The sequence below is a fragment of the Puntigrus tetrazona genome, unplaced genomic scaffold (genome assembly GCF_018831695.1).
Source record: "Puntigrus tetrazona isolate hp1 unplaced genomic scaffold, ASM1883169v1 S000000401, whole genome shotgun sequence".
Classification (NCBI taxonomy): Eukaryota; Metazoa; Chordata; class Actinopteri; order Cypriniformes; family Cyprinidae; genus Puntigrus; species Puntigrus tetrazona.
Genome location: NW_025048054.1, coordinates 632501 through 647500, shown reverse-complemented (window position 1 = coordinate 647500; position 15000 = coordinate 632501). Strand labels below are relative to the sequence as shown.

General features: G+C 36.7%; 1 protein-coding gene across 2 annotated transcripts in view; it reads right to left on the bottom strand.

Moving 5' to 3' along the window:
* bmpr1bb (bone morphogenetic protein receptor, type IBb) overlaps nucleotides 1–15000 on the bottom strand; it is a 71534-nt gene that overhangs the window by 17892 nt on the left and 38642 nt on the right. For both annotated transcript variants that reach the window (XM_043231729.1, XM_043231730.1), the window contains exon 3: nucleotides 4940–5081. In XM_043231729.1, the coding sequence (XP_043087664.1) occupies nucleotides 4940–5000 (61 nt within the window). In that variant the 5' untranslated portion in view covers nucleotides 5001–5081. The remainder of the gene's footprint in view (nucleotides 1–4939; nucleotides 5082–15000) is intronic.

The window sequence follows — 15000 nt, the reverse complement described above, 5'->3', positions numbered from 1 at the left end:
ATCCTTCAGAAAGCATTATTATATTAACACCACGGAGAACAATTGTGCCGCACGATATTTTTTTGTGGAAACATTTTATGTTTCAGGATTCACAGATGTCTAGAAAGTTCAAAAGAGCAGCGGTTATTTGAAATAGAAATATTTTGTACAGTGATTTTAACAGAAAAAAACTGTTAGGTGGTTAACGGTAAACTCCTGTAAAACTTACAGGGAAAAACCGTAAACTGATTTCCCTGCATTGCATTTAAAATTCAGTTTGAATGTGATGTTTTTTATATATAATCATGTTTAAAAGCGGCTTGTGATGGGCTTCAGATTTCAGTACTTTAATAAGTTGGTATTTTAACGTTATATCAGTTAATGAAATGACAGTATATAACTGTAATTCTAACTTAAAACCAAAAACGTTATTACCGTATTTTTTACGGTGCAATTTCTTCACTATAGATTTGATGGTGTGACGCCGCAAAGGCCTTCAGCTGATTAATGCAAGCATTTATTTCTCCGAACAAACGCTTCATAGCGATAAAGAAAGAAGCAACATTTTTAAAAACCCGATAAACTCTCAAAGAAAAAGCAACGGAAACCAAGTGATAGCAGGACGGGGTTCAGGTGAATGAAGCTCGTGTTCCTGAGAACTCTGCTCGTATTTGGCCTGAAGTCAGGAACCTTGAAAACACCTGCAGCTTCAGAAACACTGAGCTGAAAGAAATCAGCCGATCACGACACACACGGAAAAGCCCAGGGATCGCCGGAGAAAACCACATTTACTTGTAGTGTCTCTTTCATTTGAGGAATGAAACAAAAACGTCAAAAAATGACCCAGAGCTTAGGCATGTGTTATTTTAATTTTACCGAGATTATTTAGTCATTCAGCAGACGCTTTTATCCGAGATTGTTAGTTTTAGCCATTTTGTTGTGACGGTAATTTTTTGTAACTTTATATTTATTTCGAAATTAGTTAAATCGAGTTGCTTTTACTCACATGATTCAATTTCCTCCTTCGGATTTCGCGAATTTATTTCTTTTAACGGCCGTTTTTAATAACGTCAAATATTGTGCATCCGCTGCATTCATTCGCCTTCTTAAACCCGACCTCAGTCTCCGTGAAAGACCAGCGCTTCTCCAGGATGACTTAACATGAGCAGTGTGTTTACGAAGCTGTGTGTGGGAACTCTGGAGAAGCTCCAGCTCCAGCTGCCCACGCTCCCAGGACAGGAGAACTCCTCATGACTCACGAAGGTCACGGCTTCTCTCCCACTCCGGTCTGTCCTTGACTCACGCTCGGTACCTGCTCGTGTGACCCCATCTGAGAACGTCTTTAATCCGTAAACGCGTGCACTGGAAACTTATTTTATGATTACTGATCATAGTAATCGATCTTATTGGTCACTGCGGGAGCGTTCCAGTTAACTGAAACACACTACCTTACCCATGCATGAGCGTTTTAAACCTCTCTGCTCCATGCATATTCTAAACTATCCGTGCACACATTAAATATGGTGCTGTCGAACTATTAATCGCATGCAAATGAAACGTTTTTGTTTGCATAATATATATAATGTGCGCATTTACATATAAATACGCACGTATTCATATTCATAAAATCTTAAAACAAGCTCCATGAACACATTTTGGGGAAAGCAAGCATGCATTTAACTAAATATATCCTGGTATGAACAAGTCATTTTTACTAGTTTATTAAGACAATATGCATTCGCATATATATGAAGACGTAATAGTTCATAAAATTGCATTTTATAATTATTATTTGTGATTATTCGTCATCTTAATTGACTATTGCACTTATAAAAGGGAGGACTTTTAATGACCTAAAACACACTTTTTCTTCCACGTGCATGAAAATATTAACTCCAACTCGTGGTTTTGGTTGAAAACAGAACATTTTCACGTGAACTACCCACGCATAGGTTAAACGGGAGCTGAAACGGACAAAAAAAGTGAACTAGGGTTGACCTTAGCGAGGCTCATCGATACGAGACGTTCTCGAAGAATACTCTGTAACGCATTCACACGGTTATCAGACTCCTGGAGGAGGAGCAGATGAGATGAAGGTCCCTCGTGAGCGCAGATGCGTTGGAGTCTGTTTATCTCCTCGCTCGCCGACCTTGACGGTGCCATGAAACACCAGTTCTCGCTCTTATCGCTCCGTGCTTTAAACACCGTCGCCGTTTCTCCACGCGATTCACAGAAACACTCAGGAATGCACAACCGCAGACGACTCTTAAACACAGAGACGCGAGCCACAACAACGGCTGAATCATGTAGCACTTACGCTGAGCCGTCCGGAGACAGAAATGTGAAAAATTCCCCGGAGAAGCATCTAAAGCACGTCTGAGGAGGCAGGTGAAAAAGCGTGCTCCGAAACGCCGCAAGAAGCATCGCCGCTTCAACAAGCACTTAATTAACTGATCAGTGCATTAGCTAATCCGACGTACGAGACGAGCTGAAAATAACCGCTTTTATATTTTAATAAAAGACTAAAAAGTCTTCTTGCAGCTCACACACAAAATCTTTACTTGTCCCAACGTTTCTGACACAAACACAAAGCGCACCATACACTCATTCCCCGCCTTAGACACAGATTTCAGTTTCATAAAGCATGCTTTCAAAAACACTACACACTGCTCTCTATGTACACACACACACACACACACATCTTACAGGAATGAAGTTACGACGAGGTGTTTGTTTCGAGATGTGTTTGGGAGACTCTGAGCGCAAGAGATGAGAGGCATTGTGCATTTTGTGCGTGAAGTACATATTAGTTTTGCTAGCACACGTTTTTTTTTTTTTTTAAACTTTACACACAAATCCAAGCGCAGATTGCTTTTGCTCGTTTTTTTTTTTTTCAAAACTGAAAAACAAAAATCCCACTGTCCAACGATTAATCAAAATCAAAATAAAAGTTTTTGTCCAACGATGTGTACATTGATTATGAATTTTTGTTTTTACTGTACACATTGTATATATTTTGAAAAATATTTACATGTATATACATTTATAAATATATAAATAAAATGTATATAATTATGTAAATATAAATATATATATATATATATATATATATATATATATATATATATATTTATATTTATACATATATATATATATATATATATTTTTTTATATATATATATATATATATATATATATATATATATATATATATATGTATTTGTATTTATATATACATAATAAATATACACAGTACACACACATATCATGTAAACAAAAACTTTTATTTTGCATGCGATCAATCGAAATTGATTGTGATCAAAAGTATCAAAAATGTTTCTTAACGCGCTCTTCATCAGGTACACTCTCAGAAATAAAGGTACAAAAGCTGTCACTGGGGCGCTACCTTTAGAAAAAGTACTAATAGGTACAAAAGTGTACCTTCTGGAAACAGTGACAGCTTTCGTACCTGTTTCTGAGAGCGTATGTCAGTGTAAATGTAAGAAAGTCATCACCAGGACAAACAAATGCTTCCCGAACACATCTGACTCTTAGATGAGGACGGCAGCTGAAACAGTAAGTCCATGTGAACGTGCACCAGCTGCGGGATATTTCTGACCCTCAGTGTCACACACAGGGGTTTCAATTATTTTAGGTGAGCGCATGTGCGGGTGTTTGTTCATCTGTGTGTGTGTGTGTGTGTGTGTGTGTGTGTGTGTGTGTGTGTGTGTGTGTGTGTGTGTGTGTGTGAGTGAGTGAGTGTGTGTGTGTGTGAGTGAGTGTGTGTGTGTGTGTGTGTGTGTGTGTGTGTGTGTGTGTGTGTATGTGAGCGTGTGAGTGTGTGTGTGTGAGTGTGTGTGTGTGTGTGTGTGTGTGGGCTGAGAGAGTGGAATTGATTTTACAGCCTGACGCCCAACTGCGTGTTTAACAAGTGTCTGACAGGAGATCCTTCTGCAAGACTTCGCCAAATGCCTCGGCAACCAGCGAAAACCCAGCAGGTTTTTCCACCCCGCACACGTTCAAAGCACAACTAGCCTCTTCATAATCGATTTTGCACCGAATGGTTTGAGCACACGGGCTGGAAAAGCGGCGTACGCACTTTGAATTAGATCTAGTGCATTCTAAGTCCTGCAACGAGACTGAAGTATCAGACCAAGCAGCATTTTATTATTATTATGGTTCGTGATTATTCCCCGTTTTACTGGAGCGTTTAACAGACCTAAAACACACACGTGCATGTACATTTTAACGGATTCATAAACTATACCCATGCATATTAAATATGAGCTGAAATGGATCTAACGAAACTCAAACGAATAAAAGTTTATGCAGACCGAACCACTCGCACTAAAGACTCAACATTAAGTTGTTGTTTTGCAGCGTGACTTAAAGCAGCATTCTATAATTTATTAATAATGACTATATTAATTGATGAATCCCTTTTAATAGTTCACATGACCATAACCTAAAACAAACGTCTCCCTAAACACGTGACGAATTATTAATTATACTCCATCAACGCGTTTCGCATTAACTGCTCGTGCATATATTAAATACGAGTTGAAATAAACTTTTATTAAAATGCAAAAATGTTTTTCAGAGTACGCGATGACACGAATGTCAAATATTTTCATTTTGGTAAATAAAAAAAAAATCTGCTAAAAATTTAAAAATATGTTAATAAGAGCAGAAATGGACCAAAAGCATGAATCATCCACAATATGGCTTCCCTAAAAGCCCTTACCTTAAACGGCACTTCTCCGTTTCTCGTTCATGATAAGTCGCCTTATTCATGTCATTAATTCTTTCTCCCTAAAACACACACACACCCTAAAGTCGATCGAACGCAAACTCCTCGCTCACCTCCCCGTGCTTCGTTTTACCAGTCCGGCAAATACTCTAAGCGTGACGGGAACGGGCAGCGGTCGGAGCCGAGCGGAAGGAGACGGCCGATACTCACCCCGAGCGGACGAGAGCAGACCCAGCAGAAACAGCAGCGATGTCCGAACCTGTAGCTCCATCCCTGAGACTCGGGCATGGAAACACACACGGGCGCGCACACACTCCGCTCGCTCCACGGTTACTCCACACTGACGGCCGGCCTGCGACGGACAGAGAGAGAGAGAGAGAGAGAGAGAGAGAGAAAGAGGGTGTTACTCTCTCGCCGCGATTGGGACGGCCCCCGCGCTCCGGACACCTTGTGGAGAGACAATAAAAGCAGCAGTTGATCTCTACGGCTCAGCCGGGACCCCGGCGGACCCTCCTCACGCACAGGGGAGGGCCGGCGGCTGAAAGGAGGCCAGGGGCCCCCGAAAACAGCCCCCAGCGCTCGGCGAGTCACATGACCGCAGACCGACCGCCCTCGCTTTAAAGGGGTCAGCTGTGACCCTGGAGCACAAAACCGGTCCACGCTTTGAAACTGAGAGCAGATAAATGAGACGAATAAATACGCTTTCCTGAGGATGGGACGGGTTCTTCAGGGAAGACGGGAGAAGAAGCACAAAGAAGCTTTTGTGAAACTGAAAGGTTCTTCAGACGTTCTTCTGTGGCGTTCGCGACCGTTTGGAGATCTAGAACGCAGGGGTGCAAAAAAAATAAACGCTGGGAAAATCACTTCGCTGTCCAAATGAAAAAACGCTTTCTGACATCTTCGTGGAACACCTTTACTTCTGATTTCTGGCATATAAATGGATCATTTTGTACAATATTGCTGCCAGCGGTTTATGACGGCTAGAGCGCTCCAGGTTCATACACGACGATGCTTACAAATATTTTTTTGTGTATTTGGTGTGATGCAACACGCTCACTTAGTTTAAAAAAACAAGAAAAATATCCATATTTGAAATGTTTTTTCTGGCTTCCGCTGACTGCCATATATGATGCACATTTTATTACAGATACATGCACTTTATTTTACTTTTGGCCTGTTATTATGTTATGATGTTATATTAAAGAAGAAATAACACATAAATATACCAACAATAATATGAATAATAATGATAATAAACAATGTTTTAACAATTTTAATATTACTATTAATACTAAATATTATTAGTAGTAGTAGTAGTAGTATTATTAGTATTATTAGTAGTATTAATATTACTAGTATTAGCATTATAATAATAATAATAATAATAATAATAATAACAGTAGTAGAAGTACTATTACTATTATATATAAAAATAAAATTTAAATAAAAAACACCTGTTAAAACATTTTTATGTAACTCTGATAAGAGATATAGGATAAGGATATAAATGCTCAGGATGCTTTGAAGTAAAACATCCATTTTTGAGTGAACTATCCCTTTAAGTTTGTTCAAAGTGCATTTTTGAGCGCAATACTGAAAAGAATAGTGCGTAAGCATGTGTTTAAGGACGCTCCCGATGATACTGTCAGTAGCTAGTGTGTTTCCTTCAAGATTAACTTTTAAACTTACATCATCTTATACATCATCAGCTCTAATACTAGTCAACAACATATTACAAAATAGCTCGTGTAGTTTGACACAGAAAACACGAAAGCAAATTACACACACCATGCATTCTGTAAGAAGCAGTTCCTGCCGGGTGGGTTAAGCATTTCCTCCTTTCCCCCGCAGGGAGCCAGAGGCTGATTGACAGCTCATTATGGGTGGGATAAAGAACACAAAGCGGCAGTGAAAACACACAAGAGCCGAAAGAGCGCATGACAAAAGCCCTTCACACATCAGGTGACGGCGGGACTCACCTCAGGCCCTGATCTCACCCACACACACACACACACACACACACCGTAAGGCGATTAAGAGTGTGCGTCTTTCCTGGGATTACACCGGGAGATTCACATGAGAAACGAGCAGAAGGGACTTCACATGTTCAGCAGATCAGACTCATGAAGACCACTGTTCATTAATAGCGTGCATCGTCTGCACCAAGAAACGGCCACGTTGTGAACGCTTCGCTTCATCGAAATCAACTTCGTTTGCCAACATGACGTAAAAAGACGCGTGACACACGCTGCTGCTGACGCAATCTAATGCTTATTTAATTATAAATGTGCCAAAAGCATAAATAAAATAACAGAAACGAAATACGTAGCTGATTATTATTATTAATAACATCTTTATGTTTTACAATATTTATAGTTGTGTTATCTAATTATGTTATATTAAAGAAGAAATGATAGATAATAAATATAACAATAATAATAATATGAATAATAATGATAATAAACAATGTTTTAACTATTTTAATATTACTACTAATACTAAATATTTATTTTAATATTTATTTTTATTGTTATTTAATAATAATAATAATAATAATAATAGTATATATATATATATATATATATATATATATATATATATATATATATATATATATATATATATAAAAATATATATATATATAAAAATATATATATATATATATATATATATATAAATATATAAACACATGTATTGTTGTAATTCATGTTAATTAACAAACAGTATAAATAAAACAATCATTAAAATAACAGAATTAAATGTACATTATTATTAATTATTAAATAATATTGTTGGTATCTGTCACAAAATTTCATCAATCTCTACTCAGAAAAATATATAATGCCCTTAGCAACTACCAACACAACCCTAGCAACCAAAAAACAACATTGTTGAGAACACCTGAACAGCCGCAAGGCAACATTCAGATTTAAAAAAAAAAAATGCCATGAAACTAATGCATATTTTATTCGTGTTATTCCCACACCGATGAGAGTAACCCTAAACTCAACATTTTCCTCTCTCTCCAGCCGCGGCGCTGTGTGTGTGTGTGTGTGTGTGTGTGTGTGTGTGTGTGAATGGATGTTTGCGGATGGGCTCAAAACAAAGGGAAAGTGAGAGCGGGAACAATGGCGTGGGCTGCTGGGAGTCAGTGGGGCGGCAGTGATGTGAGCGCAGCACCGGGCCGTCGGCGCTCGTTTGCTGTGATTACATGCGATCGGGAAGCTGTGAGCGGGTCAGGGCCGCTCACACACCGGCCGCGAGCTCCAATGAGACGGACAGACTCACACACGGGACAAATAAATACCCAAAACAACCTTCATTCATTCATTCATTCATTTCACTTTTACTGTTGTAATGTTGTTTTTATTGTATTTGTTTTTATAGTTGTCTTTTAACCTAATCAAATCAACCCACCTGCAGTTTTACTGACATCAAAATAATCACTTTTGATAGGAACTCTTCATATTTAAGCCGTTTTGTTGTCTGTATTCTGTGCAGGCCTTTAGCAATAACTAATAAATGCGCTCTATTTTCAGCCACTCGTTTTCTACTTAATATAATAAAACACTTATATATTACACTTGAGTGTACTGTTGTGTAAAATAAGTTTTTTTAATTGTTTTAAAAACAAAGGTAGTGTGTTAAAAGTGCATTTAGTTCATAATCATTGTGTCGCAAAATAGTTTTGATCTTATGTTTATCTTAAGAAGTACTAAATGATCATTTTTAGTATATTAAGTACACAAATAGCGCACGGGATCGACTTATCGCACACTATATGTACATGATCTCAATGCAATATCTTGCCCATTATATTTACATTTAAAAAAGCGTTATAAAAAACACAATCACATTTTCGACGTCTTCTCGGCACAAAACGTGGCGCGGTCATGAGCTGCCAGTTCACATTTTTTAAAAGTCCTCCTACAAAAAGATTTTATCTGCAGATATGTTTATGAATCTGTGTCTTTGTTCATACAGATGCTGACTGGTGAGCAAAAATCTGTGGATGGAAAAATGTGCATTTGTCTTCTTTAAATGTGTATTTGCTATTTCTTCAAATGTTTTAAGGTATCTAATATTTTGATATTTTGAACATTTATTTCAACTGAAAGTGTGTAGGCCTTTCTTATTGCACTGTTATGTTATGATGGCATAAAATGGTCTTTAAAATGGCAATGATAGCGCTTATTGCAATTGTTTATGGGGCAATATATCGCACAACAAAATGTTGTTATCGTGTCAGGCCTAATCCTGTGTTCTTGGAATTTATGCATTTTTTGTTATGCATTTTGACATTTATTAATACAACCTTAAATAACAACTTTCTCTTAAACATTCAACAAAAATCGTCATTGCGTCATGTCATTTCAAATCTTTGACTTTTACAGAAAGGACAAAAAGCACCATAAACTTTTATAGAGATTTCGCTGCTTTTTAGAATCTACCGCTTTTGTCGCTTTGGAGAAATGAGTGCAAATGCTCTTGAATATGTGTAGAATTTGAGGTTGATAAAACATAAGAATGTATTTGATCAAAAATACACTAAAAATAGTTATTTTGAAATTTCAAATATCAAAAATGAACGTGTTTGGGATCAGTAAATGCTTTTTGAAAAATTCTGAAAGGCATTTCTGCTGTCCACCGAGGTTGGATTCATTTGATCAAAAGTACAGTAAAAATTGCTAAATATTATTACAATTTAAAAATCTGCATTCTATGTGAATATACAGTAAAACGTAATTTATTCCTGTGATCAAACCTGAATTTTCAGCATCATTACTTTAGTGTCTTCAGTGCCACATGATCCTTCAGAGATCATAATAATATACTGTTTTACTGCCCAAGAAACATTTCACAGAAAGTCCCAAAAAACAGCATTTATTCGAAACGCAATTTTTTTTATATCGTTATAAATTTCTCTTTTTATGCATTTATAAAAAGTATAAATGTACATGCATGCAAAAGCATCACAGACGTATTCTCAAACCTAGTAAAAATGCTGAAACGCTGACATGGATTCAAACGAGCTAGAAGACGTGAAATAAAGCACACAAGATGTAAGGATAGTTTCTAAGCTGCCTTGGGTTTGGTCTTAAGATAAAATAGCGTGAAAGAGTCAAACGGATTTAAACGCCGTGAAGGTAAATCATTATTTTTGGGTTTTATTATAGCTGAAACTATCATTAACCAACAAACCCTTGGGCGAAGAAAACACACAAAAGCTGCAGTCAGACACCAGAAAAGGCGAGAGGTCCAGAGTCTGCTGATTTACGGCCAGACGACTCTGTCATGCAGCTGGAAAATCTGTGAGACGACCGCAAAAATCACGACTCGAGCGAGGAACAAAGACACGGGCGCGAGCGGTCGCGGCGGCACGGACTCTTGAATTACAAAAGCGGCTGACGGCGACTCTGACCCCTGCCACGGTGAAATTTCTACAGGGGATTTTCTGCTTTCTTTCTCCCCCCCTTCTCCGTCTTGAGAGCTGAGAAAGACATTCCACTTCCTGCGAGCCAACAGCTGCACGAACACCTCCCGAAGCGTCTCAGAAACGTCTGATTATCCTGACGCGCTCGTCTGTGCGAGCTTTCGATGAGCTTTCTTGCAGTGAATGAAAACGCCCTGCAAAGTTATAGTCCCTAAAAAAAGAAAGGGCTTTGGTGGCTTAAACCAGGATTAGGCCAGAGTTCAATTGAGACGTTTAAGTCTTTTTAATAAAAAGCATCACTGGTGTGCATCTTAAGGCAAAACAAATGCGCTGCCAAAACGATTAATCAGAACGTGTTTGTAACGTACATATTTATTATGTATATATAGATAGCATGTGCATGATGTATATATGAATTTACGTGCATGTGTGCGTATTTCTATATGCATAATAAATATACACTGAATGCGCAGATTTATTATGTAAAAAAACTACTTTTAAGGGGGGGATCGTTTAAATGAGTCGTTTTTTTAAACGAATCCCAAGCCGTTTTGATGTTGACGTCAGCATGAAACATTCGAAAATCTCGGCCTTTTCTCGTTGGTCTGAATGAAAATGCAAATTCATTCTTCACCACTAGGTGCCGCTATTAGAGCGTTTAAAAGAGCGGTAACGCTGCACACAAAGTATAACGGGGCACCGAAGGGTCATATTTTAGCTTGTTTACATATGCAAACGAGGCATTATCTAATTAAACAAGGACTGATCTGCTCAAATTTCTAAAAAATGAATATGTATGTTAGATCAAGCCAGGTCAAATGATATGATATATGAACAAACAAATGATATATGAACAAACCTCTTAGTAAAGATATTCTGAATATAGAAAAGAATAAAACAAAATTTTCGTGTATGTTGGTTCTGCTGAAGTACTGGAAAACATTGTTTTTTTGAAAAAAATAAATAAATAAAATATATATATATATATATATATATATATATATATATATATATATATATATATATATAGTATATATATATATATATATATATATATATATATATATATATATATATGTATATATATATATATATATATATATATATATATATATATATATATATATATATATATATATATATATATATATATATATATATATATATATATATATATATATATATATATATATATATATATATATATATATATATATATATATATATATATATATATATATATATGTGTGTATATATATATATATATATATATATATATATATATATATATCTATATATATATATATATATATATATATATATATATATATATATATATATATATATATATATATGTATATATATATATATATATATATATATATATATATATATATATATATATATATATATATATATATATATATATATATATATATATATATATATTTTAAGGCATTTTTCAAAAACTATTTTTTCCCGTACTTCCGTATTCAGTAAAGATATTCTGAATATAGAATGGAATAAAGCCGAATTTTGTGGCGTAAGTTAGTGCTGCTGAAACTCATTTGAGAAAACGGCCTTAAAGACGCAAATAGATCAAGTGCAATAATAGAAATACTCCAAGTGTATTGTGGATGTTTTCTTTACACTAGTCTGATACAAAAAGCTTTATCAAACCATTTATTAACCAAACATCTTAAAACTGAGCAGCGTATGAAAACGATGTTTTCGTCCAAAAGCGAACTCTGAAGCGTTTCAGCCGACCTCACTAAAAGCAAACTGTGAACGTCTAATTGTTCTGCTTCTTGAGAGTTTCTTCAGGTCTCATGGTGTCCTGCTTTCAGGCTCCCAGCATCCCAACCGTGAGCCGTCGGTGAGCGAGAGAAAGACGATCCTCATGAATATGCAAAGCCGACACAATGGGCCGCCGCAGAGCACCAAACAATCACCCGGGCTTTGAAGTCACCGGGAATGCTGGGTAAGCCAAAACAAAACTTCTCAAGAGGACTAAGAAACCGTCACAGCAAGAATCATGCGGGGGACGCCGGGTAAAGAGGAATAATCTGAGGTTTTCAGAGCGGTTAAATAAAGCACTGAGCGAGGCATTCAACGAGAAACACTCACATCTTCATGCATCATACCAGAAGCACATATTATAAAGGCACACTCGCGCTTTGATGCATTTTGATGTTGACTTCAGCATGAATCATTCGAAAATCTCGTTGGTCTGAATGAAAATGCGAATTCATTCTTCACCACTAGGTGCCGCTATTAGAGCGTTTAAAAGAGCGGTAACGCTGCACACAAAGTATAACGGGGCACCGAAGGGTCATATTTTAGCTTGTTTACGTATGCAAACGAGGCATTATCTAATTAAACAAGGACTGATCTGCTCAAATTTCTAAAAAATTAATATGTATGTTAGATCAAGCCAGGTCCAACATTCTAGTTTGATTATGTCAACATATTAGAATTAGAAAAGGTTTTTATAGAGGGAGAAAATTGTTTTTTGAAAACTGCCTTAAAAAAAATAATAAAATAAATAAATAAATAAATAATATATATACATTGTTACAAATTTGAGATTAGAGAAATACTGAATTATATTTTTGGTCGGCAAGGATGCAATTAAACTGATCAAGACGTTTATATATATGCTGTGACGCCTGTGAACGCTTTAAAAATTAAATCAGTTTCCATAAAAAAATATCGAGCAGCAAAGATGCCTCCTACGTTGATTTTATTCGAGCAGCAAACCAGTATATTATTATGATTTCTGAAGGATCACGTGACCCTGAATATGCTCAAAAATTCAGCTGCGCATCGCAGAGAAATAAATGAAATATTAAAGCACATTTACATCGAACGCGGATATTTAAAATTGTAATAATATTTCACAATTTTTACTGTACTTAAAATTTCAGCTTTGGTGAAAATTTTTACAATGTGACAATTTTAGCGTATTACATAAATGCAGCAGAAATATTGCAGAAATATTGTATTTTTATATATAAATATTATATAAAAATATTAAAAGATATTTTAAATTGCGAACGGCAATGTGCATTCGACGTGCGTTCTTTCGCAAAAGTTACAATAATATTTCACTCAATTAAACGTAGCCTCGGTGGGCCGAAGAGATGCCTTTACAAAAATCGTGATAACAAACGGGCAAGAGAGGACGACCTAGTAAACATCTCACACGGTCTGCACGGCTTTGCTCAGCTGTGTTTGTGTTCTTGTGGAGAATTAGCAGGCAAACACCTTTTCTAACTCGAGCGCTAAAACTAACTAACTAACTAACTAACTAACTAACTCAGACTGAAGAGAGCGTCTCAGCGGTCGACCCCCGAGGCTGAAAAATGTCTCATATTGATGTAGATTATGACTGCACTACATTAACACACAGGATTTCACTCAGTAGTGCGAATACACTAAAATAATTCAGTAACTAAGGAGAAGTCAATAAAATAAAAAACATGGGAACACAGTAGCACTGCTGTCTGGAATATTAATATATAAAACTGGAATGAAAATAAAGCAAAATAAACAATAAAAAAAAAATCGCAAGTACATACACTGACTAAAACTCCACTACAATTGAATTATGATTATTCTAGTCAATTAACTTTAATTAGAGTCAAAGTAATAAAATGATGACTAACAATTACATTAAAAGGATAAAAGCACATAAAAGAATACTAATAATTCAGACTGAAAGAGAGGGGTGTGTGTTGGTTTTGGGCACAGACACACACTTCTTTACGACTCCAGTAAAACAATTACAGACAGAATCATTACAGGAACACCCAAAACCACTGATGAGAAACACACACACACACACACACACACACACACACACACACACACACACACACACACACACACACACACACACACACACACACACACACACACACACACACACACACACACACACACACACACACACACACACACACACACACACACACACACTCACACACACACACACACACACACACGCTCACACACACACACACACACACACACACACACACACACACACACACACACACACACACACACACAGCACACACACGCATACACACACACACACACACACACACACACAGACACACACACACATACACACACACACACACACACACACACACACACACACACACACACACTCACACACACGCTACACACACACACACACTCACACACACACACACACACTCACACACCCATACACTGGATTACACACACCTCATTTGTTCATCATTTATATGAAGTATATATGATGAGTTCATTCATGTAGTGTTTATTAAGATGAAGATGTAAGGGTGTCTCCAGCAGATCACAGATGTTTACTGAACCCACAGCATTTTCTTCCAGTATTAATGTGCGAAAACACGCGGCCGACCTGCCAAACTCACAGGAGCGTTTAATGAAGGGATTGTTGCTAAGTGTCTGTGCACAAAGGCTCTAATTAAGACAGTCCAACAAAGCTGAACCGACACCAGAGGTCACGACCCCGACCCATAAACCCCTGCTGACCTCCACACCTGCCTGATTACATTAGACTCAGACGAGCACACAGACACGGCCTCGCTTCTCTGCTGTGCTCTTCTCTTCCGTTCCGTTCCGTTCTGTTCTGTTCTATTCTATTCTATTCTATTCTATTCTATTGTTTTGTTTTATTTGGTTCTATTCTATTCTATTCTATTCTGCTGTTCTATTCTATTCTGTTGTTCTGTTCTATTCTATTCTGTTTTGTTTTATTCGGTTCTATTCTATTCTATGGTTCTGTTCTATTCTATTCTGTTTTATTTGGTTCTATCCTATT